The 24,742-nt window shown below is 41.5% G+C and overlaps 1 protein-coding gene across 3 annotated transcripts in view; it reads right to left on the reverse strand.

Moving 5' to 3' along the window:
* CUNH8orf34 (chromosome unknown C8orf34 homolog) overlaps window positions 1-24,742 on the reverse strand; it is a 239,953-nt gene that overhangs the window by 122,343 nt on the left and 92,868 nt on the right. For all 3 annotated transcript variants that reach the window (XM_067553651.1, XM_067553650.1, XM_067553652.1), the window contains one exon: window positions 16,029-16,195. In XM_067553651.1, coding sequence (XP_067409752.1) covers window positions 16,029-16,195 — 167 coding nt within the window. The remainder of the gene's footprint in view (window positions 1-16,028; window positions 16,196-24,742) is intronic.

The raw sequence follows: 24,742 nt of genomic DNA on the forward strand, positions 1-24,742 counted from the left end.
CCACTTCTGCACTCCACTCAAAACCCAGAAAAAAGCACAGCTTCTCTGTTTGCAGGGAGTGCAGGGATTGCTCCTTCTGTCAGCCCCCATGTGGCAGGTCATAATCTCCCTGTGTCTCAGTCCCCCTCCATCGGTAGCAATAATAATACCTAGCTCTTATACAAAAGCACTGAGATCTACTGATGAAAAGTGCTTTATCAAGGAGGTAAAGGATAATTGTATTTCCCTACCCCTCAGGGGTGCTGGAGGATAAATTCATTAGTGTTTGTGATGCAGACAGATACTACATTAATGAGCACCACAGAAACAATAAATAAAATAAAGATATTAGCTAATAGAAAACTATAGGAGAAAAAACACGTTATCTCAGACTTAGCATGGTTGGCCTACTGGAAAAAATGCTGTATTCCTGTACAGGGACCCTTTAAAAGAAGGCACATCAGTTGAGTAAATGCTGCATTTCCTGATTACATAGAAGTGGGCTATATCTAAAAGAGTGAGAGGTTAGTGACACGTTAGTTCTCAGGAAGAAACCTAGGCTTCAGGTGACAACCTGTGATTCTGGGTAAAGGTGACAGCTTGAGGATGAGAAAAAGAACTGTGTGTTCCATGACAGAAGCAATATTTCATACTTGCCAATTGCTCACAAAACAATATTTTTAGTGATATTAGCCTAAAGCATGTTTGTGTTTCCTTTTCAAATTGTTTTAATATTTGCCTTTATTTTCTTTAATATACATTTAAAAAATAATTCCACAGGAACTGATTTCATAGACTGCTAGTGGAGTCAACCCCCAAGGGACCCCAAGGGAAAGAGAGAACTGATTTCTGCCCTAAGAGGAGGCTGAAGCGGAAATGAATGCTTGAACACTTAGTCCAAGGATAGGGAATTATGTTCACTCCCAAAACAGTAATGAAAAGGGTCTCACTGCTACACTGTATATCAGTAAGTAAAAGTAAAAAAAAAAGTAAATCTCTGTGGCACATATCCAGTAAATCTAATGTAAGTATTTGCCACAAACACAGCGACTACTAAAACTCATTTTAATTTGTTCCTTTAAAAAAGGACACAAATAACTCAGAGCATATACTTCAGGCAGATATGAATGACAAATTCAACTACTGGAGACAAATAAAAAGGGAGAAATTATGGAAAAAAAGCAGAAACTGTTAAAAATGGTACTGCAAAAGTACTTCAAAAATATATAATTTGCATTTTGGTTTATGATATTCTGGATTTTCAAGCCACCTTCTTGAGTTCATAACTTTTTAATTTTAATAAATATCTTATTTTGCCATTTAATTCATGCTCCACTAACTTGTACTAGAATTTCATAAATGCACTACACCTCTTATTAATTGCAAATCTGAAATTATTTTTTCCTGTAACAAACATGAATACTACCTACTGTGGTTTACATAACATTTCATTTTGAAAAAAGATGAAGAGGGGATTTTATTTTTTCAGCAACAGCAAAAGATTAAGCAAGCAGCAGACAGTCCTGAAGAAACAGAGTCAGTGGGCAAGACTGCGTGGTGTCATGTAAGGGGAAAAATTGAGTGACAGGGAAGAAAAATTTGTCTTGTAATTGGAGTTGGTTAGGAACTGGAATTTCCATTCCATGGGAAATTCCATATTTTGACCAAAAAAATCATTCCCGTTTGGAATGAAAGGCTGATATTTCCCATGAAATGAAAATTCCAAATGTTTTACTTCAATAGTGTCATTTTGATTTATTTCATTTAGACTTTTAAATTATATTCAAATATAAATGACATTTTAAATATACAAAAATATTAACGTTTATATTTAAATATAATGTAAAAGTCAAAACAAAATGAATTGAAATGACTGTTGAAACAAAACATTTGGACTGTTTCTAGTCAAAAGCTTAATCAAAATTGACACTTCATGCTAAGCATTTCAATTTGATGAATGAAACTGCAATATTCAATGGTAAACTGTCGTACTGAACATTTTTCGACCAACTCTACTTGTGATACAGGTGGAGAGCAGCAAACTTGTTTTAGATAAAAAGCAAGAGACAGTATTACCAGACTTGGAATCTCTAAATAACTTTAGATTATTTCCCAAGTTTATTTCTTTCCTTCCAAGGACATCAACATGGGTCCAGTCCATTCCTTGTAGGCAAAGAGGAATGGAACATAGCCAGCTCCACAGCCAATCAATGCCATCTTGATGCTATCCAGGCAGTTTCTTTCAATGAGATACTATAAAGGGTCACTCACCTCTTGAGTGCATCCGAGCAGTTGGGTGCAGAACGAAAGTCCTTTTCTTGACTCTGGTTCCCTCTGCAGGCTGTCAGCAGACCGTGGCAGGTCTTTAGTGGCTCAGCCCTCCAGCCAAGTCCAAATGAACCCCTTCTGAGGTATTAAAGAATCTAATAAACAAACAGTCTATTTGCCCCCCCTAGGATCTTCAGACCTGGCTCTGGGCCCTTTAAGTTCAGCCATTTGTTCAGGCTCCCAAATAAGCCTTGTCCTCTTTTGTGGTTTATGCCACTTTATCTGTGGCTGGTGGGGGAACTAGAGCCTGCCCACTACTCTAGATTTCAACACAGGGATCCTATACCCAGCAGCCACGTACAGATTACTCCAATCCATCACTGCTATTTCCCTGGTCCTCTTCCTAGTAGGCCCTTTTATCTCCAGCACTATCTCATGGACAGTGTCCTCAGGTTCTTCTTTCTCTAGTACCCCAGCTATCTAAGTTCAGCCTGCCATGAACTCTGTCTAGTGGCCAGGCTCCTTTGTCCAGGGAGGAGAATCCTTCTCCACTCTTCTGGTCTCAAACAGAAATTGAACTGCTAATACCAGGCAGCTCCTTGTATCTGGGCCAGCAGGGCCCTGATTGGCTGTTGCTAGCTCCTTTAGTCCTTTGAGGACCAGATCTCTGTGTTTTCCAAGATGGCTGCTCCAGAGAGGCCTCGCTAGGCAGTCCCATAGGACCCAACTTCACTGTTCTGTTCCTCCCACATTGCTACTACTTGCGGTGGGGTGAAGTAGGACCGCGGGTGCTCCTGTAGAAAGCCACGAAGGCCAGGTACATCCCATCATGGATATAAACATATCAAATATGACAGGTAGCATAAACTAATATCTGATATGGAGAACATGAGGAAATAAAGTGTATTTAACAAAGAATTTTCAAACATTCCAGGGAATCCAAAAAAAAATTTATGGGCCAGATTATCTGCTGCAGCTGAGAACTGCTTGATACAGTAGAGATTGGATTGCAGTGGTATGAAGGAGCAGGGAGCCATTGTGAGTCTCTGATTCTCTGCCAAGCCCCAAAACAGATTAGATCAGTCTGGAGAAGCATCCGTTAGCTGAGGAAAGGCAGATTGCCATGCCTTCTGCCCACTCCTTGTAACCCCTCTGCCAGGGGCTACAGGGGAGGGTGGTGTAACTATGGTATATGCTTACTAGAGACCTCCTTACACTGGGGAATTCCCCATAAGAGTAGATAGTGACAGATTCAATGCCCTTTGCAGCTTTGCATCAAGCAAACCATCCCTATTTACGACATTCGTAACTAAAAAGAGAGTAAGAAAAACTCTAATCCTTGGCCCTTGGATGATCAATGATGTATAAAGCATAACGACAAACAGCCATCAGCTCCAACAACTCAAGAAAATAAGATAACATGCCACAGATAGCAACTGTAACCCTTCTGCCCGACAGAGTCGGCAGCAGCAAGGGCCGGGTTCTATATCTAGGGGTCCCTGTCAATGATACCACACCAAACTGGCTCGAGCCCCCACCCAGTCATCTGGGAAATCACACACTATCCCCTGGGCGCTACAAAAGGCAATACTTCCCCTCTCGCAAGCACAGAATCTGAATGCAGGAAGTAAACCTTTTAATAACAGAAGGGAAGGAACACAGCACTGGTTTGGGAAACAGTGCAAACAGAATTCATTAACTCAGTGAGCCAAACCCATCCCAGAGTACTGGGGCATGTCCTTCGCCTCTCCCTTCTTGCTTTCCCCTGTACTGACCATAGTAGTTGCAATGTCCACCCCTCGGTTGGGGCTCAACCAGTCCCCCTCTGCAGGCTCCTGCCGGACACAGGCTTGACCAGGCCTCCTCCGCTGCTGCCTCCTGTCACCTCCGGGCCTCACTGAGTCCCCGCTCCTGGCTCCCGCCGTCTGCTGGTGCCAACCACTCCTGGCTCCCACCGTCTGCTGGTCCCCCTCTGTCTACAGATGCTAACCGATCCTGGCATCTGCAGGCACTGACTGCTCCTGGCTCCCGCTGTCTGCTGGCATGAACTGATCCCACCATCTGCTGGCATTGACCACTGTTACTCCTGCCATCTACTGCCACAGACCAATCCCACTCTCTGCAGGTGCTGCCCACTGCTGGCACCTCTCTGGTGATTGTCAGTCAAGGTTTCCCAGTCTCTCTAGTGATTCAGCTCTTAGTGAATTTTAGCTCATGGGAAAACCTTCTGCTGACACAGAAGCAATGTCCCTGCTTTTAACAAACAAAAGACTCCAAGAGGAATAATTAATTCTACCATTTAACAGTGGGAGGAGATCATCAATCCATGCCTAAGGGTAGCCCTTTGCCAGGGCTAGTACAATCTCAACAGGAGATTTCTCACCCCTCCCTCTCACCATTGTAATGCTGAAAAATCCATCCACCACCCTTTTTGGGCTCTGTTTTGGGGAGAGTGAATTTTTTATCAGAACAGGCTAAACACAGATCTGATGCCATTTGCTCATACAATTGAAGGACAACATTTCATTACCCCTGCAGTTAACACAAAAGTGACCTGTAACACAATACCAGACACATTGACCATTTCCCATCATGCTCAGCACCTAGTATGCAATATGCTGAGTACTCAATTGTACTCATGCAAATACAAAGCTCATGCAAATAACGTGCCCCCCTTACAGGTGCTGAGCAGCGAGAGTGCCACTCAGACACTCAGACCTTGCTTACATAATCAAGTTAAATGTAACCCTGATAACCCCATTACATAAACAAGTACAAACAAGTACTAGTTGTTACAGTGCCAGTCCTCGTCCAAAAGCTTAGGTGAAGAGACAGCCTTTACAGTGTGCATTGAATGCCAACTTGTTTGGGCTATGTTGGATCACAGAGAGAACACGGTGCATGGAGGAAATTCCAAGCATATGGATCCTTCACTGAGGATGTCCTGTTCCTTCTTGTAAACGGAGAAGGTTCCAGCTCATGCACTTGCTGACCACATTTGCAACAGTAAGCTATGGGGTGATAGATAGTCCCTCACAAGCAAGTCACAGGACACAGGGCTTTTTAGCAAAAACAAAAACAAAAAAACCCACCACCACAAACTACTTGGAAACCAGAGCACTGGAATCATGTTACTCTAGGGAGTCACATCATTAAACTAAGAGCTCTACAGTACTACATTCTATACCAGCTTCCATTTCCAAGTTGATTTAAGGTGTAGCCTCGATGTAGAGCTCATTGCAGTTGTCTAATTTTGTGGTAATTGTGCCATAGACCATGGTAACAATGTAATGGGCTCAAAAGAAACTGTTGCCATTTCTGGACTTCCTCCAGACTGCTGCTAATACTCCCAGATTGCAAGATCTGTAACAAGTGGCAAGCACACATGCTCATTAGGTTCTCATTCGGCAAAGACTCAATCATGAGCTTAGCTTTTAGCACTGGAGTAACCCCATCACTCTTCTACAAAGCACATGCTTAAGCACTTTGCTGGACAGGGAATGGGATTATTCACATGCTGAAAATTTTGATAAATTGGAGCATTAAAGGGGCAGTGCCATAGTCCAAGTCATTCCCAAGTGCCTTGCAATCAGGCGTGGCACCACAAGTGAATCCTGCCTTGGTTTCCCTTCACCCAGGGCATAAACTAATCTGAGCATGCTTTGAGGTATGAAACAACACCCCCTGTGGAGAACCTTGTTTATTAACATGTAAGGCCAACACAAAGTATAAGCAAAACCTTCACCCAGTGTCTTAACTAGGCGACAGAGCAAGTTTTAGATTATTTATTCTCATCTGACTCTTCTGTTAACCTCTGTCTAGGACCTTTACCAGCAAGGTTCTCTTGACCCAGGTGTCTTCCCTTTGAACCAGGTATCTTGCTGCTCCCTGGGTAGAGTCTTTCTCCAGAGACAGGGGTCCAGGGACATTTGTCAACAGCTGCTCTTCCCAGGGGCAGGACGTAGTTCCTGGCAGGCTGGGCTTCCTGCCACTGTTTGGGAGACTCCTTTGCTCATACCAGTCCTTCTGCAGCTCTCCATTTAGGAATCTCCTAAGAATGCCTCCAAGGCTCACTTCCTTGGTGGACTCCCTGGAGAGTTCCCTGTCTCCTGGAGCATACCCTCTAGGATCCCTGCTCTAAGAGCACATTTTCCAGATCCCTGCTCTGGTAAGCTCTCCAGTCAGCTCCTCTCCTCAGCTGCTTCCTGTCTCCTTGGGAGTGCCTTCCCTAACTGACCTTGGGTAACTTTTTATTAGGCCCAGGTGCTGGTTTACTAATTAATCATAAACATCCACCTGGTGCAGCCAGTTAAACACAGGTGGATCTTCAAAAAGGCAGTCATGGGCAGACTGGGCCCTGGCAACCCTAAAAGAAGCAGTTGTTCCATGACAGGCAGATACAATCCTCTCCACAACTTTTGGTAGTTTCCCCACAACCTACTAATATCACCTGCATAGATCCACAGCTACCCAACCATGATCCCAGCACAAATCTCTATGAAACCTTCGAAGAGTTGTTTGTATCAGAAAGATAGAAAAACATAGCTGGATGTCATCATCACCATGCTGAAAATACAGTAGCACATGTCTGCTCCTAACCATTCCAATGGCTTCAGTTACCTGGGGAACAAGATGGAATATTAGGTTGTGTTACCTTTAGAAGAGCATCTCTCCACACAGCAAGCCCCTCACTGGGGGCTCCAGGACACCCCACAGAGGAAACATTCCTGGAACCACAGCTGAATGGACTCATGCTGTCCAGGAGCTATGGGGGCCACCAGAGCGAGCACAGAGGCACAGAGCCTCTAGGCAGATGGCCCTGTCCCAGAAATACCCAGAGATCCATAAGTTGTGGAGGCCCCAATATCTGCTTTTTTCATGGCAGACTCAAAAGGCCCTCAAATGGAAGATTTCAGAATGAATTATGATAAACCTCTTTGGGGTTTTTTGCCATTATTCTCTTATGATTCCCCCCTCCCCTGGCCCCGCATGGGAAAAGGCAATCTTCTGCTTAATGTGGAATCTCCTTGTAAAGGCATCTGGAATTTATCAATTATTAGGTAGCAACTGGAATTTAATGTCTTTTCCAAATTGCACTTAACACTGACAAGATCATTTTTTAAAAGCAGTCTTTTGTTTTTGCTCTTAAACCTTAAATGATCAAACTCAGGATAACCTCTAATGAATGAACAATGAAATGGGCCATTTCTTCTCTAATGTATCCACACTCCTTCAGAGTAGGTTAACTGGTTTCCTGCATAAGATTATTTGCCTAAAATGGATATTTTTACTGATGATTGAGGAAGAACAAATATATAAATGGGTAAGAGGACAATTATAAATCTGAGGGCGTAGTAAATGGAAATAACCTAGACTTCTACTTTAAAGAACAAAACAAACAATGTTTGTTATACATGACAAATTAAGTCAATGATACAATGCCTGGAGGGAAGGGATTCCACTCTATGAGTCTGACCCAAAGCCCATTTAAGTCAGTGAAAAGGCTTTAGTGGACTTTGCAACAGCCCCTATAGAAGCAGATGTTTTAAAACTGGTAAAAATATTACTTTAAAATGTTCATTTCTGATCACACCTGTGCTAAATTTTTGGCTTTTTTAGATATACAGCTATAATAGATTTAACCTAACTACACAAAAAAATTGTTAAAAGAACATTATTAAGGACACAAAATCAAGCACTCAAAAGTTAGGAAATGCCAGAACTAAGTGCTGTATGTTTGCATTATGACACAAGCATTAATTGCGTGATCACCGGAGATCCTAGTTTTCCACCATAAAAAATCCCAAAATTCTCCAATTAAAAAAAAACATAAAAATCTGTTTTTCCACAATTAAAATAAAACACTGAACTTTAGTTTTCCTAGCCACAAGATATACAGGTATCAGTTGAACACAATGTTTTATTGATATGTTTAGAACTTTTAAGCTGACAGCAAGCCCTGCCCAGTCTCCTGATTATCCACATTTTTTATTATCCAGCCTGGCCTGTTCCCAATTAGATTGTATAACTGGGGTTTCACTGTATATGTTTTTATCTTTTCACAAAATGTAAAAACTAAAGATTTTCTTTAAAAACACAAATCCCATATTTTTCTGTGGTAAACGGATTTCTAGGATCTCTGATGATCACATACTATTTTTTCCACAGAACCCCGGCCTCATTCACTGCACAAGATGGATGGTGCCCAGTGCTATTGGTTTTCAATATTTTGTTCAATATCCTTGTTCAATGTGTGCCTTAGGCCTTATTTACTCCACATTACACATACCTGGCTCTGACAACAGAATTATTAATTTCTATGCTTCTCATCACTATAATATCTGAGTGCTTTACAAATATTAATGAATATATATATTTTCACAACACCTTTGTGCGATGAAGGGGCAGTATTATCCCCATTTTGCAGATCTGGAACTGAGGCACAGAGAAATTAAGTTCAAAGTATCTACTAATTTTAGGTGCCCAATTAGAGACACCTGGGATCTGATTTTTTTAAGCACTTTATATATTTAAAGCCCATATCTCACTGACTTCCATTTCATCTGTGAGTGCTCAGCATTTCTGGAAATCAGACCATAAGGACACAGAAAATGAGGAACACCCAACCAGAGAATTATAGAAATGTATGGCTGGAAGGGACTGCAAGAGGTCTCTACATTACTATTAGATACATTACGCTGACCTGTGCCCACTGACTTGGGCTTGCAGGGCTCAGGCTAAAGGGCTGTTTAATTGTAGTATAGATGTTCAGGTTTGGCCTGGAGCAGTGTCCCAGACCTTGGGCTCCAGCTGAAGCCCAAACCTCTACACCAGAATTAAACAGCCCCTTAGCCCAAGTTTAAGTCAGCTGGCATGGGTGGGTGTCTAATTCCAGTTCAGAATATACCCATATACCCATAGAGAATAACTGATCATCATCCTTTTTCTGACATGCTTTACATAGTTGAAGACTTATCATATCCCTTCTCAGCATTCTTTTCTCTATACTAACCATGCCCAGTTCTTATAACCTTTCCTCCTAGATCTCCTAGATCGTGTTTTCTAAACATCTTATTATTTTTGCTGTTCTCTTCCAGACTCTTTCCAATTGGTCCATACATTTCTTAAATTTTGGCACCCAAAACTGGACACAATATTCCAGATGACACCTCACCAGTGCCTAGTAGAATGGAACAATTACTCCCATATCTTATATACAATACTCCTGTTAATATATTAGCTTTTTTTGCAACTGAATTATGTTACTGGCTCATATTCAATTTCTGATTCCTATAACCCCCAGATCCTTTTCCATAGTACTCCTTCCTAGCCAGTTCTTCCCCATTTTGTAGTTGTGCATTTGATGTTTTCTTCCTAAACATAGAACTTTGCATTTCTCTTTACTGAATTTCATCTTGTTGATTTCAGACCAAGCATACAATTTCTTGACATTCTTTTGGAATTCTAATCCTGTCTTTCACCAAGTAGCATGGTATTTTCATCTAACAAAAAACAAATTATAAGCGGGGCAATGCAGGAATGTACTAGATGTCAAAGACAGCAGTGTTAGAGAAAGATTTACAGTATCCTTAGAAGATGATAGCTCAAATTATTGATTGCAATTAAAATTAATTACTACAAGGAAACTTAAGATAGTACTAGCTACCACAGCTAATTAAACCAAAACATTTATAGATGTCATGCAGTACTCTATACAACCACTAGACAAGTTCACTTGTCTCTCATGTAATTGTATGTTTTAAAACTTGCCTGCACTTATTTCAGATTTTGTAATTCAATTAGAATTATCTTCCACCTGTGTGCACCTTTGCATGCTTAAAAAAAGTTTAGAGACATAAGAAGTACTAGGCAAAGAAAAAATCAAGTTCTTATTAATTTGAACAATACCTTCAATAGTATCTCTTCTGAAGGTTGTGAGAGAAATCTATTCCAAAACAGCACAAATCTCTACAGTGTATGGAAATAAAGATTCATGTTTAAAGAAAATTTGTAAACCAGGATGTATAGATTAAGAGGCTGAATTTTACCGCTAAACTGAAAAAAAAAAAAAAAAAAAAGAACAAATTGACTTGGAGACCTGAAAATAACTGCAGCTTTCCTATCGGAGGATTTCTGAAATGTTTTATGTCTTTGCCAAACAACAAGAGTTGAAATGAAGATGATTCTATATGCTCACAGGAAAAAAAAATTCTTCAAAATGACAATCTTTGCAAAGATTTTAATTAAATTTGCTGGCCATATCTACATTTTCCATGCATGGTCTTCATCATCAGATCTTAAAGACAGGAGTACCAAAATGGGTAAAGGACATAATGCTTATTTGAATATGTACAAACATATTCAGCAAGATCTGCTTAGGCTGAGAGGAGATGATGAAAAAGCATGAACCCTGCAAGGAGATAGTGATGAAAAGCCAAGTATTCAAGGACTGGAAATTCATGAAAGAGTCAGTCTCGTGCAGGAAGGAACCCTTGAATGTATGGGACCATATCATCCCCATGCAAATTCCGCACATTTCCCCCAACCTTATGGAGAGCAGTCAAGGCGTGCGAGGAGAGGACGGAGATTGGGAGAAGGAACAGATTGGCTACAAGAACCACATCTTCCCCCATCATGGTAATTCCCCAGAAAAAGGGGGGTGAGGAGCCTCAGGCTGTATTATCTTTACTGCAGAACTCTCTTCCCATTCCTGATCCCTGGTACTGGAATAGCCAGGGAGAAGACATTGACATTAACTCATGAGACTTAAATACCACACTAATTGGTGCCTTACAAAATCCCTCAGATAGACAGACAGAGATAGATAAACTGAATACTATCAAGAAAAGTGAAAGCACATGCAGTTCAGGACTGGAGTTAGAATCACAAAATCATAAGATTAGAAGGGGTCACAAGGGTCATCTAGTCTACTCCTTGCCAAACTGCAGGATTTGTACATAAGGAGTATAGAAGTAACCTGATCTTGGAGTTATTATTTTACTCTTCATTCTCAAATAAAAGATAGTAATAAAAAAGCTTTGATTTTTGTTTTCAAAGAAAACAATATTTCTGGAAAATCAATTACCTTATTTGTTTTTCATCTTTTTATCAACTCATGCATAACTCATTTCAGCTCTAAAAAAAATCCAACAACTTTAACTACCAGAGCTTACTGATTTTCTTGTTTTCCTCTCTTCCTGCCCGTACCCACAGGACCTAGCAGAACATTCAACTTCAATCCATTTTCATGTATCAACCCAGAAATGATTCAGAGAGCAAACTGCAATGCTGCAGTAAACGACAATCTAAATAAATAAATCATTCTAAAGCTTGCAAACTGCTTCTTACCTAAAAGACAGTAGGAATCCTAACTCAGTAGTGGGACACTGGCAACTTGATTGTACATCTGAATTTACCTACCATTATTACAAGCAACACCTAAGATTACTGTAACTGAAAGAGAGTAGAGAAAACATACTTCTCCTCTATTTGTTTTTACACTGTACTTTGTATATAGCCTGTTTCAATGTTTCCCCTGTATAAGCAGCTAGTTCCTGATAACAGTCGCCATTGAAGTCAATGGCAAGATTCCTATTGAATTCAATGAACTTTTTGGATCAGGCTACTCGTTAGCGCCCCCTGTTGTTTTAGACCTCAATCCAGCAAATCTGAAGGCACATTTAACTTTTTAGCCTACAGTAGTGCCATTTAAATCAATGGGGCTACTCACAATAAATAAAAGCAACCAGGCTTGTGCGTCTTTGCAGGATTGTGGCCTTAATGTGTTTTTTACATATTAGTGGAAAAAAAGGGGGAAAAAATGGGAAAAGGCAATTGTTAAATCTCAAATATTCACAGGGGTACCTAGTGGCAGGTTTAGCACCTGAAATTACTTAATTCTTTTTTTTTTTAAAGTGGACTAGATTTCAAGCCAGTTGCATACCTTTAAATACCAGTCTTGCAACCTAGTGTATTTGGTACCAGGTGTTCATAATACTACATTCAAATGGATAGTTAAGATTACTAGATGAGATCAAAAGTTATATTTTGAGGAAATTTCTCCCTTTATCTGTTTTCACATGTAACAGAAGATTAATGACCCCATTGATTTACCTTTTCTTTTCCATTTACATACAGACCACATTAGCATAAAAAGATCACCATTTGCTTTATTAATTGCTTGAGCCAAGACATAACACTTAATGTATTTCATTAAACAGCAAAAAAGCCTAAAGGTTTAATGACACTTGGTAGTTATATAAAGCTCATTACTGTAGACTACAAATAGATATAAACTTAAAGTATCCAAAATTATTAATTTAAACATAGAATTCTTTTCACATTTCATAATCTTGCTTTTCTCTTTACAACTTCTCAAAATCAGATACTAAGGGTTTTTTACCTTCCATTAATGACACCAATATTTATGATCTAACCTTAAATTCAGATCCTCCAATTGGATCTACACAGGTGGACCCTATGAATTTCTGTGTGAGAACAAGGGTCCACACACTTGGCTCTTAGTGCAGCACTGGGGCTTAATTATTTTTCAGCCAATGGTGTATTCCGTTAATTCTTTTGATCACTCTGGGTCACAGAGTGTATGTATGTATTTGCATAGTAACTAACACAATGGCGTCCTACTCTATGACAAGGACAAACAAAAACCATGACAAAGAAAACCTATGACTGTACAAACAGCCTGAGAATGCATGCATTTTATGTTCACTAATGAGAGGTCTTTCTAATTAATAATAAAATTAAATAATAGTAATGGTTTAAACATGTAGGGTGATACACTGCCCACTGAGATAAAAGTGAGAAGAAAAGGCTAAGAGCTGATGAAATCTAGTTTAAAAAATGGTGTGGGGGGGATTCTAGACAAATAGAACTTGCCAAAAGTGGATGGATATTTCACACAAAATTTGTTATTAGATGCCTAACAAAGGTCTGTATAGAAACTGAAGTGCTCTCAATTTTGTTTTGGATGTCTGGGTATAAGGTTTCATAAAGATTATCCACATAGAAGTCATGTAAACATACATCATATTATTTGCGTGTAGGGGAAATCATGCCTCAAAAGTCCCTTTTCATGAATATTAGCTCCATATGAAAGAAAGGTTTGGCCAAAATATATAACTTGCTTTGAAAATTGTTATGAAATTGCAAACTGACTACAAAATTTCAGAGAAACTACAAAAACTTGCACTCTGATGCTGAAAGCATGCTTTTTATTGATAAAATCAAAAGTGCTTTCTACTATAATGAAATCCTTCATATTTGTCACGAAGATGTCTGCAAAGCAAATTCTAGAATGACTCCATGAGTATTGTTTCAAAACCGATAATAATGGAGTTGTTCTGGTAACTGAGATCAGAATCTAACCCAAAAACTCTCTTTTTCAGCTCTGCATTGTTTCTTTTCTAATAACTGTTTTCTATTAAAATGGGATACTTTAATTGACTACTTTATTATTAGGAGAGTTTTATTGTAAGTAATTCTTCATTGACAATTTTCATATGATTACTGAGAGTTTATTAAATGCTAATTTATCAGTAATCATTTTTTATATTTTTAATGGCTAATTCCAGGTTCTGATAATGATTTTCATGGTAAATAAAAAAGTTTTAAACCACTCTCCAGCTGAAAAGCTACATTATAAATAGGTTATTGTTTTAAATCATGTAGTAGTAGTAGTACTAGAAGTTGTTCTTCCAAGATGCAAACTTTGGGGCATAAGGTTTTATAATTTTTGTGAAAAGCTTGAATAAGCAACAAAGAATGAATTGTAAAGGGACTACATCATATAATTATATGAAGCTATGTTTTGGAACTGAGTGATGGCAGAAAGCCATGCTTGGAAAAGTGTTATGCTGGATGTGTAAAAAAACCATTAAAGCAGTTAATGGATTAATGCATTATATAATATAAAAATTCACTCCAGTTATTGTACAGTCACTGATATGGAAAATACAGCAAGGAAAAATATTGATGTTTGCTGATAGAAATTTAAGTTCTGTGATGTCAGTTTCAAAAGAAAATAAGTTGCTTTTTACAGGTCATATTTTGTCACAATCCCAAATTTTTAGCAATTCCCTCTATCAGTTTGATCCTGCAAGATGATTAACTCATGCAACTCCCAAGCCAAGTAACAAGATTAGGCCCTATCAATGGTGAATTAGGTTTGCTGAGGGAACAGGGCTATTACAGAAATGTATATTTTTAAAAAATATTTCTTAACACTGTATGAATGCCAAAGAAAAGTCTTCTCCTCCCACAACTTGGCAGATGATTTTTGTTTTTATTTGTGCTTTCAAGATGAATGAAGTTTCAGTATATATAATTAACAATAAAGCATATTAATCAAACATCAGTGCAACTAAAAAAATGCCTAAAAGGAAATACAGAATCCTGGATTAAAAGTGCTTCTGTTGTTCTAGCATATATGAAATGGAGAATAAATATTTTCGATAGGAAAGTCACAAAAATATACAACCTGATGTTTAAAGCTTTAGCTAGTGCTTCATTTTAGGGGATTTTCTATTTCCCACAGTGTTTACATCATTATACACTGTATCTATCCAGGTACTCATAACTATCTTTCACAACCCACAAGTGCTAGAACCACGTCCCCATTCCATGCAGCAGCAAATCCACATCCATAACAGCATAATTAGGTGGAAACACGGCGATGTTCCTAGCCCATTCCTGAGGTTTTTTTCCCTTGAGTTGGGATAATCAACCCCATTAATACTATCTCCCTTGTAAATTGAAATGGTACCATGATATAAAAACTAGAAATTACAGTACATGGGAATTATACATTAAATTGCCATGCATTGTGCACAGTGTAATTAGACAGCAATCATGCAATCGTGGAGCCACAGTCTATAGAATAAAGTGTGGCTTGTCCTTTTATTTTCAGATTGTGCTTTATTCTGTAGTTCAGATTTTTTCCCTAAACAAATCATTCAGTATAGTGCTTTTAAAATATAAGGTTCAGCTATCCTTAAAAGGTAATATTATTCATGTACTTTGATCATAAAATTCTATTATGTAAAACAAAGCATACAGAAATACTGAGGTCTGGGGTTCCTCTTGACCTTTTCAAACTAGAGTGTTTTTGAAAAAAGAAAGGAAGAGAGTAACTAATTAACTGTCTTTTACTATTCCCTTCTTTCACTTGATTGATAGTAAATAACTCCAGAAAGGCAGAGGGAATGTACTAAGGACACAGACTCCTAGAATATTATTTAAAACACAATCTAGTCTACTGGAAAATTGTAATTAAAACCAGTGCAGTAAATCACAAAATTACATTTTCCCCTCTATTTTCAGCTAGTTAGACCAAGTCATTACTCAGACAAAATTCCCACTGAAGACAGGATTGGCATCTGACTGGGTAAAAATTAATAAGAGAAAGCATGTAAAGCAGACTTGTCCACTATATCTAGTCCTCTGTCAATGAAAGCTTTCAAATGTTTTTTTAGGAAGAGAGAAAAAAAGGGAAACTAGTTTAAACACCTGAAACCTTTGGTATCTTACAGTGGACTGATGCAGCTAGAGTGCATCCTCAGTTAGACTCATAGTTAGTATTTCTCTCCTATTTATATTTTAAAGTTATTGATGTAAGTCTGCAATAACTCCATAAACTTTTACGCAGCTACTGCAGGTTTACATCTGTATTCCAGAAAGCAGAATTTGGCTCTATGTTGTTATATATTATACAATATTGGAAACAGTATGAAAAAATACTCGAGTGAATTAACTTTTTCAATTACCCAGGAGTTCCATTGCATCATCTTCATTGTCAATATCTTCTTCTGTCACTGAAGGACCTGTGCTTTGGACAGAATCAAAAGAGTCCTGGGAAAGCATGGCAGCCAGTAGCTTCTTATGTTGCTGTTGTTGCTGTTTTAATCCTTTGGTCTTCGGCTCCATCTTCAAACTGGGTGGGGGAAAGCATAACCTCCTTTTAGCATTACTCTCTACAAAAAAAAAATACCTTTACAGCAACCATTTCATTTACATGAGCAAATTAAACCTTTAATTAATAGGCTAATTATTTTCAGTTTCTTCTGCTATTATAAAAATCCATACAGAAATTTTGTTTTGTTCTATAAATACCTGAGAGATTGCCTCTCACCTCACATGCAGCTGTGGCTACTGCAATTGGCTGTGGCGTTCAAGGTAATAGACCTCTGATTTAAACATCAAGGTGATGGTGGTAAGGCACTGCAAGTGAAAGACTGAAATTCACTCCAACATTGGTCTGACTAGTCTATCAATATTAAGATCAAGGTGCAAGGCCCAGCTCTTAAACAACATAGGTCAAGAACACTACATCATGATCTTAATATTAGAACTTTAGGTTAACTTCAGCTGGAGAGCAGCATGGTCCCTTGGATAGGCCATTAGAGTGCGATTCAGAAGAACTGGGTTTTATTCCTAGCTGTATAACTGTGGGCACGTCATTTTAGGTAAAATTTTCAAATATTTAGAACCCTCAGTCCTGTTTCAAAAGCTTCTCTATCACAGGAGACTAAGCCAGACTGAAAATCAGTTGTAATTAGGTGCTTCACCTCTATGGGTACATCTACACAGCAATAAAAGACTCACAGCATAGTTGCGGCAGGGCTCGGGATCTGGGGCTAAAAACTGCAGTACAGATGTTTGGGCTCGAGCTGAATCCTGGGCTCTGAAGTCCCATGAGCAGGGAGCGTTTCAGAGCCCGGGCTCCAGCCTGAGCCCAAATGTCTACAATGCAATTTTTAGCTCCACAGCCCAAGTAAGCTGATCCAGCCTCTAAGACTATTTCTTACTAGGTGCATGTAGAATACCTAGCGTAATAGGTTCTCCCAAACTTGGCTTGGGCCTCTAAGCACTATTGTAATACAAAAAATTAATAACAACAACATGAGAATCGGTGTAATTGACTGTACATTAAAGCAAAATTTCTCGTTTTGACAATATATATTTAATATAGTATCATATAGGTGACACAGTAACTATCTCAAAAGTCAAGCAAATCATGCATGAGTCACAATCATATATTATAGAAACTAAACTTATGTACCTTTGCAGACTCGAGCATACAAATTTTAATTTTTGGAGGAGATTGTCTGCACTGGCCTCCTTGTTTGTGGGGTTAAAAATTGCATCCATAAATAATGATGAGGTACATCCTACTATGTAGGCAGTTAAGTACCAAACAGCACCAAGAAAGCAGGTATCTGTGATATCTCAGAGGTGGGATTTGTATCCCCAATTAATTGACCACACACAAACACACACTCACATAAAGCACCCTTTAAATATCAGATCTATTTATATTTCAGCACACCTTGTGGACCTTGGTTATTTACCTAACCTATTTTCTTCACTTGCACAATCTCCTATAAACTCATGCTTGGTTCTTACTCACTGCTCCACAAATATTGTTAAAGGTTTGCCAAAGTCTTATCACATGCTATTTACCATCCCTCCACATCCAACAGTCTAGTCATTTATACCCTTGCGGTTTTGTCACCGATTCCTTAATGGCTACTAGTCTCCAGTACAATTCTATATACAGTTAAAAAATAAAAATCAAACTTTGTGCAATTGCCTACCCATTAGCTCCTACCTAAGGTCTGATCCAATGGCTATGGAAAGACTCCCACTGACTTCAAAGGGCACTGGAACAGGCCATAAATGATTTACATATAACTGGGGAAAAAAATCATACCAGCAGTAAAGCCAGTTACAGCTGTCTTATTGCTTTTATGGCAATTTTCCAAATGGCAACACTACTGAAGGCTTAGAAGCCACCCCCAGGTCTATGATTAAATCGTCATAACCACCTCATTTTTATTCTCTTGAGTTTTGCCGTATAAATCCTCTTCCCCTGATAAAAAGGCAAAAACTCTGTATTACTAATTTTGTAAATACAAATATATGCTGCTTTCTTTTAACTAGTTTAAAAGAAATACATGTAATGTTTTTCAGTTTTAATTTTTAGCTCAGCTGGATTTGCTTAGAAGAGAAAGGAATATAAAATATCTTGCCAGTATGACTGATGAGTCTTAAAAAACTAAGATATATTTTATGGCTTATGACCTTCACCATAATATTTTTACTCAGTTGAGTATGAGAAACAAAAAAGCATATTTTCTCCCTAAAAAATGGGCCCAGTTCATAAAAAGATATCCAAAATTGGGTGCTATTTTACATGATTTTTTGTATGTGACTGAAAGTAAAAATTTGTATTAAAATACCGTATAAAGGAAAATATTTTAATTGGGCGCATGCAAATATGTGGTAAGGATTTAGATAGGTATTGATTTTTATGCAGAGAATCCACTACAGATCTAGAATATCTTTTCATAATGCCCATACAAAGCTTTTGTCACATGGACACCTAGCAACTTTTTAAAGGGCTAGATTATCCCTTTACTTCTAATCCAGAATTAGGGATAGCCTATAGCGATGGGGATGAATTGGAGGTAGTGTTGTTATAATTTAGATGGAATATATGGCCCACAGGTGTTAACATAATCCAGTCTCTGTCCAACATTAAATGGTGTAAACAAGGTTTAGGGTTTGGTATACAGAGACCATAGCCTGGCTTAGTACTACAGCAAACACACCATTAAAAATCCTGTAAAACTTTTATTAAAGATACAGAAAAAGAAGGGAAAACAGTTAAGGCATTTGAAATGTAAAGTATTAAGTAAGACTTTTATTTTAATTTTAATTTTAAAGGGTTCTCTTTCCTTTTAGATGGAGATGGAGAGGGTGTTTTAGTAGGAAAAAATCCTTGTTTGATAATCTCTTAGATGGTATTAAAGATGGTAATAACTGTCCTTTTTGGGGAAAAGAGAAGAAGTAAATTGAGATGGACTGGAGCTGTCGTTGCTGTTGCTGTTAAAGTCCAATCCCACTTCTCAGAAGTCAAAACAAGACAAACACACACAAATGGAGAGAGAAGAGAATAACACCGAAAAAATGCAGTTTCTGTCTCTGGTGCTGACTTGCAGCCTCACTGCTGGAAAAACACAGGCACAGCACATGGTCTTATCAGACACTCTGAGGCTTAGCAAGGCTTGTACCAGCAGCAGACTGTTTAGTGCATTGCTTTTAGCTCCTGTCATGGTGGGTAGGTGGGGGGAGAGCATTTGTTATATTGTTTGACATCAATATGTCAAAATCATATTAATTCATGTGAGAGATGCCATGTCAGGTACTGTTAGGAAGGTTATAATATGCTAAGTAAGATGATAATACTTAGGTTCATCTGTGATGTGTGAAATGAAAGTTATAGATATATTTGATATATCTGTATTTCAAATGGTGCTGTCTGAGTAATGACTCAGACAGGATGGCTGCAGAACAATAGCCTGCTTAATGGCCCATTAAGACATTCCCAAGTGCAAGGGGCCCAGGGGGAGAAGCTGGAGATACACCTGATGAGGCACCAGGACTTGCCCATGTGACCCTGAACTCCATTTTGGTTCCTGTAAAACTCTACAACCGCATGGTCAGGGCCAGAAGGTATGTAAGGCAGAGGCCTTGGAAATCCATTTTGTCTTTAGTCACCAGTCTTCAGCCAGGACTCAGCTTCAGGTACCAACTTATCTCTGGATCAGCTCATCTACAACTGAACTGAAGCTGTGAAACAAAGGACTGAGACCCACCCAGAGATTGGGTGCACACCAGAGGAACTATACAAGCCTGCAACTCCACAATTCTTCTAGAAACCTGATATATATGGACTTTCAATCATTTGTATGTATCTGATTGCTCTAATCCTTTAACATTTCTCTTATGGTTATTTCTTTCTTTTACAATAAACATTTAGTTTTAGTTACTAAAGGATTGGCTGGCAGCGTGGTATTTTAGGTAAGATCCAAACTTATATTGAACTGGTACTGCAGCTGAGCCCTTGGGGTCAGAGGGAACCTATTTAGTAAAGAGCATAGAGTTTAAATAACTGGTCTCTTTACTGGACTTAGTGCTGATTTGGGAGCCAGAAGCTGAAATGCAGTAAAGGGGGATGTGTGTATTTGTATACTGGCTTCTGTGGGGATTCAGAAGAGCAGTTTGTGGCTGGTTGGGAAGTCTGACTTCAGTGCCACCCACCAGTGCTGGGAGAATCTGCTCCCTTTTTACAGTTTGCCCTGACCTTGGCATTTTCAGGAGGCTACCCTGGGCATGGGACAGGTCACAGCTCCCTCTTTCAGTGTTTCAAAATATGCAGTCTTGGCTGGCTAAACCAGAGTCTTATCAGACAGAGGAAAAAGGAGAGAGATAGGAAAGAAAAAATAAGGTAGGGAAGTGTAGGGGTCTGTGGCCATCTCTTCTTGTCAGTTGTGGAGGGAGGCCAGGCCCCCTTGCTGTCGCACCTGTGTAAGTAGGCCCAAATCAGGTAATTAGCTCTCTCTGTTGCCCAGGCCCTCAGGTACAGTAGGGCAAATAAGCAGACTGGGGTTCGCCAGCAGGGTTGAGGACCAAATAGTCTAACGGCTCACAGGCAGGGGTGAGCATCAAACACAGGTCTCCTGGCCTAGTGGAGGAAGTCTGCTATGCTAGGGGTGGAGTGGCAGGGGGTAGGGGAACCTGGCCCCACCCCACTCCACTAGGTCCCAGCCCAGGGCCCTAACAGTGGTAGAGTGTTCCATCACTGGGTCAGCAGGGCTCCAGCCAAAACACGCCGACTGGTGCTCAGCCAGGAGCAGAGCTGGATTGTAGTTGGATATCTCTGGGCTACTTCCTATCCTCTCCTTGGGGTGTACCTGCATCCAGGGATTGTCATCCATCTCTCCAAGGTAAGTTGCCAGTGGTAGTCCCAGTAGCTCCTCGGCATCTGGGTTGTTGGGCAGCTCAGGTGAGTCGGGCGAGTCCTCAGTCAGCCGATGTCCACTCCGGGTTCCCATTCCAGCAGCAGGCAAGAGATGTCCAGCCAAGCTGGAGATCCCACCCTTTATACTTCCTCTTCCTGTCCCACTCTTCTGCTTCCCGCATAGTGGGCATGGCCTTACTGGCTCTGCCCACCAGGTAGTGGATGGTGGCCTCTCCTTATCAGTCTCAGAGGGAGGCCATGTTCCCTCACTATACACACATACTCTCAAGTCCAGTTCCTGATCTTCGGGGCTGGTGGGGTCCCCTTCCTCTAGTCATGACAATGCGTCTGCATTGGTGTGCTCTTTACTGGTTCAGTGTTGTACAGTGTAGGCAAATGGCTGGAGAGTCAGATACCAGCGCATTAGCTGAGTGTTGGTATCCTTCATCTGTTGGAGGTATTTCAGATGTGCATGGTCCACTACCACTACATAGAGGCCTCCCAGGAGGTACTGGTGAAAGGCTTCTACAACCCACTTAACAGCTAAGGCTCTTTTTTGATAACTGCATAATTTCGCTCCCAAGGGAACAGCTTCAGGCTGATACATAACAGAACTGGTTGTTCCTCCACATTGATGGTCTCCAAGAAGACAGCCCTGAGCCTGATCACGGAGGCTATCTTCGGCCTCTTCTAACTCCTTCACCTCCAGCCCCAGGTTGCAGGCCACTCTCTTGAGCAGCTCCTGGTGCGCCCTGAAATCCTCAAGTGGCACCGAGTGGTCCCGGGAGACTGCCTCGTCTGGTGAGGAGGAAGAGGACTTCCGAGGCGCATCCTGCGGGTGAGCCCCTTCTTGGCAAAGGGTTGCACCTGTTGAGGGTCCCTCCATGGGGTCCAACTCCTCATCCAAGAAGTGGTGTCTATGGGCCTTCTCCTGTGCCAGAGGCACGGACCACAGCCCCAATAACAAAAGGAATTGGGGTCCCGGCCCCATCTGGATACCCCAAGGGACCCAATAAGGCCATTGTTGCGGCCCTTGACCCTAGGGCCAACCCGGGGCTGGCTGTGCCACAGGCTGTGATGCTTTGTGGGGGTGTCGGCTCTCCCAACGACTGTCCCCCCTGGGAGACCCCAAGTCACTGGACCGGCAGTACTGTGTCTGTCCTCGATCCCGGGTCCCCTTCTGGGTTGGGGACCGCCCTCTCGACACCTCCGACCTGCAGAACAATGAGGACTGCCTCCATCACCACGAGCGCTGACGATGAACGGAGGTGCACTCCGAAGAGCTAGAGGTACCAGAGTGTCGTCTTGGTAACGATGATTTTCGCTGCCGCTTGCCTTGTGGCTCTGCAGACAACTTTGGTGACCGAGGTCGGTGCCGCTCCTAACTCCTCAGTGCCAAGCTGGACTCCGGCGACCGGGTTCCGCATTGTGGACTGTCGTTGCCAGGTCCTCCGACGGCGACCAGGTTTTGCGCCGTCTGGGTATGGGCGAACTCCTCAGTGCCAGGGATCTGGAACGGGAGCTGTCCGAGCGCTGCCTGGCAGACCTTGACCAGTGCCGCCTCCTGGTATGCGCTGCTTCTGGTGCCGAGGATCGACATCAGTGCCGAGAGGGAGACTCCATGTCCTGTGCCGGAGCAGGTTGGCTAGACAACGCCGACCTGGAGCGACTGCTGGGGGAGCGGCTCTGCTCTACCCTCGGAGGCCATCCAGTGGGAGAACTTCCTCCCTGTACCGGGGATCTCCACCGCCCTTCAGGGGGACCCAATGCGGGTTTCCCCCATGACACTGGCCCCTTCTCCCTCGGGGAGGAGTCGGCATAGGCAAGGCCAACAAGGCTCTTGCTGTCTGAAAAGCTTCCGGTGTTGACAGCATCAGCAGGGGCAGTCTCCCACACCCAGGAGTCGGGGGAGGCTCCCTGACCAGAGATGGGGGCATTGGAGAAGACTTGACGGGCCGGGTCCGGTGCATGTCCATACTCGACCCTGCCTATACCGACGGCACAGGGGAGTGTCTGCACTCCGCCCGCTGCTTCTTCCTCTTCGGTGCCGGTGATGTCGCGCAGTGCCGAGTTGAGGCCGGTGCCGGCGGTGCGCTCTGCACTGAGGTCATGCTTGGTGCCGAGGTGGAGCAGGCTGGCTCGGACGCTGGGCGGAGCGCTGTCTCCATCAGCAGGGCTTTCAACCAGATCTCTCGGTCCTTCTGAGTCCTTGGTTTAAAAGCCCTGCAGATCTTAAATTTCTCTTTCCTGTGGGCTTCCCCCAAGCACATAAGACAGCGGTTATGGGGGTCGCTGAGCAGGAAGGCCTTCCCGCAGGAGGCACACGGCTTGAATCCCAGTGACTGAGGAATGGCCCGGCCGCTCTAAGTCCTGCAGGGACTTGCCTTATCTAACTACACTTAACAACTACTTGACTAACTAAAACTAACTTAGAATATCAAACAAGTTCAAACAAAGGGAACAGTACTTGCTGCGAGCAAGGCTAGTTCCAGCAACCATCACAGGTGGAAAGAAGGAACTGAGGGGGCATAGGGCCAGCAGCACATCATATACTGCGGCATGTGCATGGGGCTCCAGGGGGCGCCAGAGCCAGCCCTACAGGATCCACTAAAGGGAAAAAAGTTCCGGGAACCATGCACGGAGGCATGCACACACCTATAGTGGAATGGACATGAGCAAGCACTCGAAGAAGAATAACTATTTGACTATACAAGTTGTATGTTGTTTTTGAATACCAACATTTTGCCGGCCCAGCTCCAGACCCTGTCAATGCACAGAGGCTGTAAACTAGCCCCCAATCGCTAGGGGATAAGGGGGTTCTCTGGGAAGCATAAAGATGCCAGAACAGTTCTAGTCCATCTCCCCTTACAGTGGTACAAAGGGAGGGGCCACAACAGGGCTTGGCATCAGAATCATTGCTGCACTCCAGCTAGTCTCAGCTTGCTGCACAGCAAGTCCATGACTCCAGGGAGCACCTTTTGCCTCTCACTCAGCTGCTGCAGCAAGAGGAATTTGTATCCCTGGGTGTAGCCAACTAAGTATATTTCCTATAGCAAAACAAAGCAATGGAGAATGTGTTTGCTGTTTAGCAATACAGTATAGCAGAACTGTCTGATTTGTATGTCTCACATATAGCATATAGTTCACATAGAGAGAGAAATACTTCTCATCACAGGAGGAACCAGCCCAAGCCCAGGGACCATGAAAGCTCCCTGGACTTCCTGGCAGAGGAGTGGATGTAAGCAAAAATACCGTGTTCAGTAGTGTCTATACTGAATCTGAATAGAAAGGTTCAGGAGGGAGTGCTGGGGGCTGGCAAATGAGGGAACTCACACATAAAGTGTGCAGAGAGATGGTAGCAGCAGCTATACCAGCTCAGACAAGATCAGCTCACATGGAAGGCTATGCCCTAGACTTGTGGAATGAATGCCTTCTTCCTGAACCCCAACTAGTCCCCTACTCAAAGCTAAGTTTATGTAGGTCCTGTGTGATGGAGCAGGAATGAATTTTACCTGTGCAATATACAATATAGATTTTTACTGATGTCTCTGTGGAAATTAATTAAATGAGAAATGGTAGACAATGAACATACATGAAATCAGCATGCTACAACCTTTGAAATAATATATATTTGGGGGCCGTTTATTCTTAACGGGGGCATGAGCATTCTTCTAA

This window comes from Emydura macquarii, unplaced genomic scaffold (genome assembly GCF_026122565.2).
Source record: "Emydura macquarii macquarii isolate MOO-44397 ecotype Brisbane River unplaced genomic scaffold, CSIRO-AGI_Emac_v2 contig_1477, whole genome shotgun sequence".
Taxonomy (NCBI): Eukaryota; Metazoa; Chordata; order Testudines; family Chelidae; genus Emydura; species Emydura macquarii.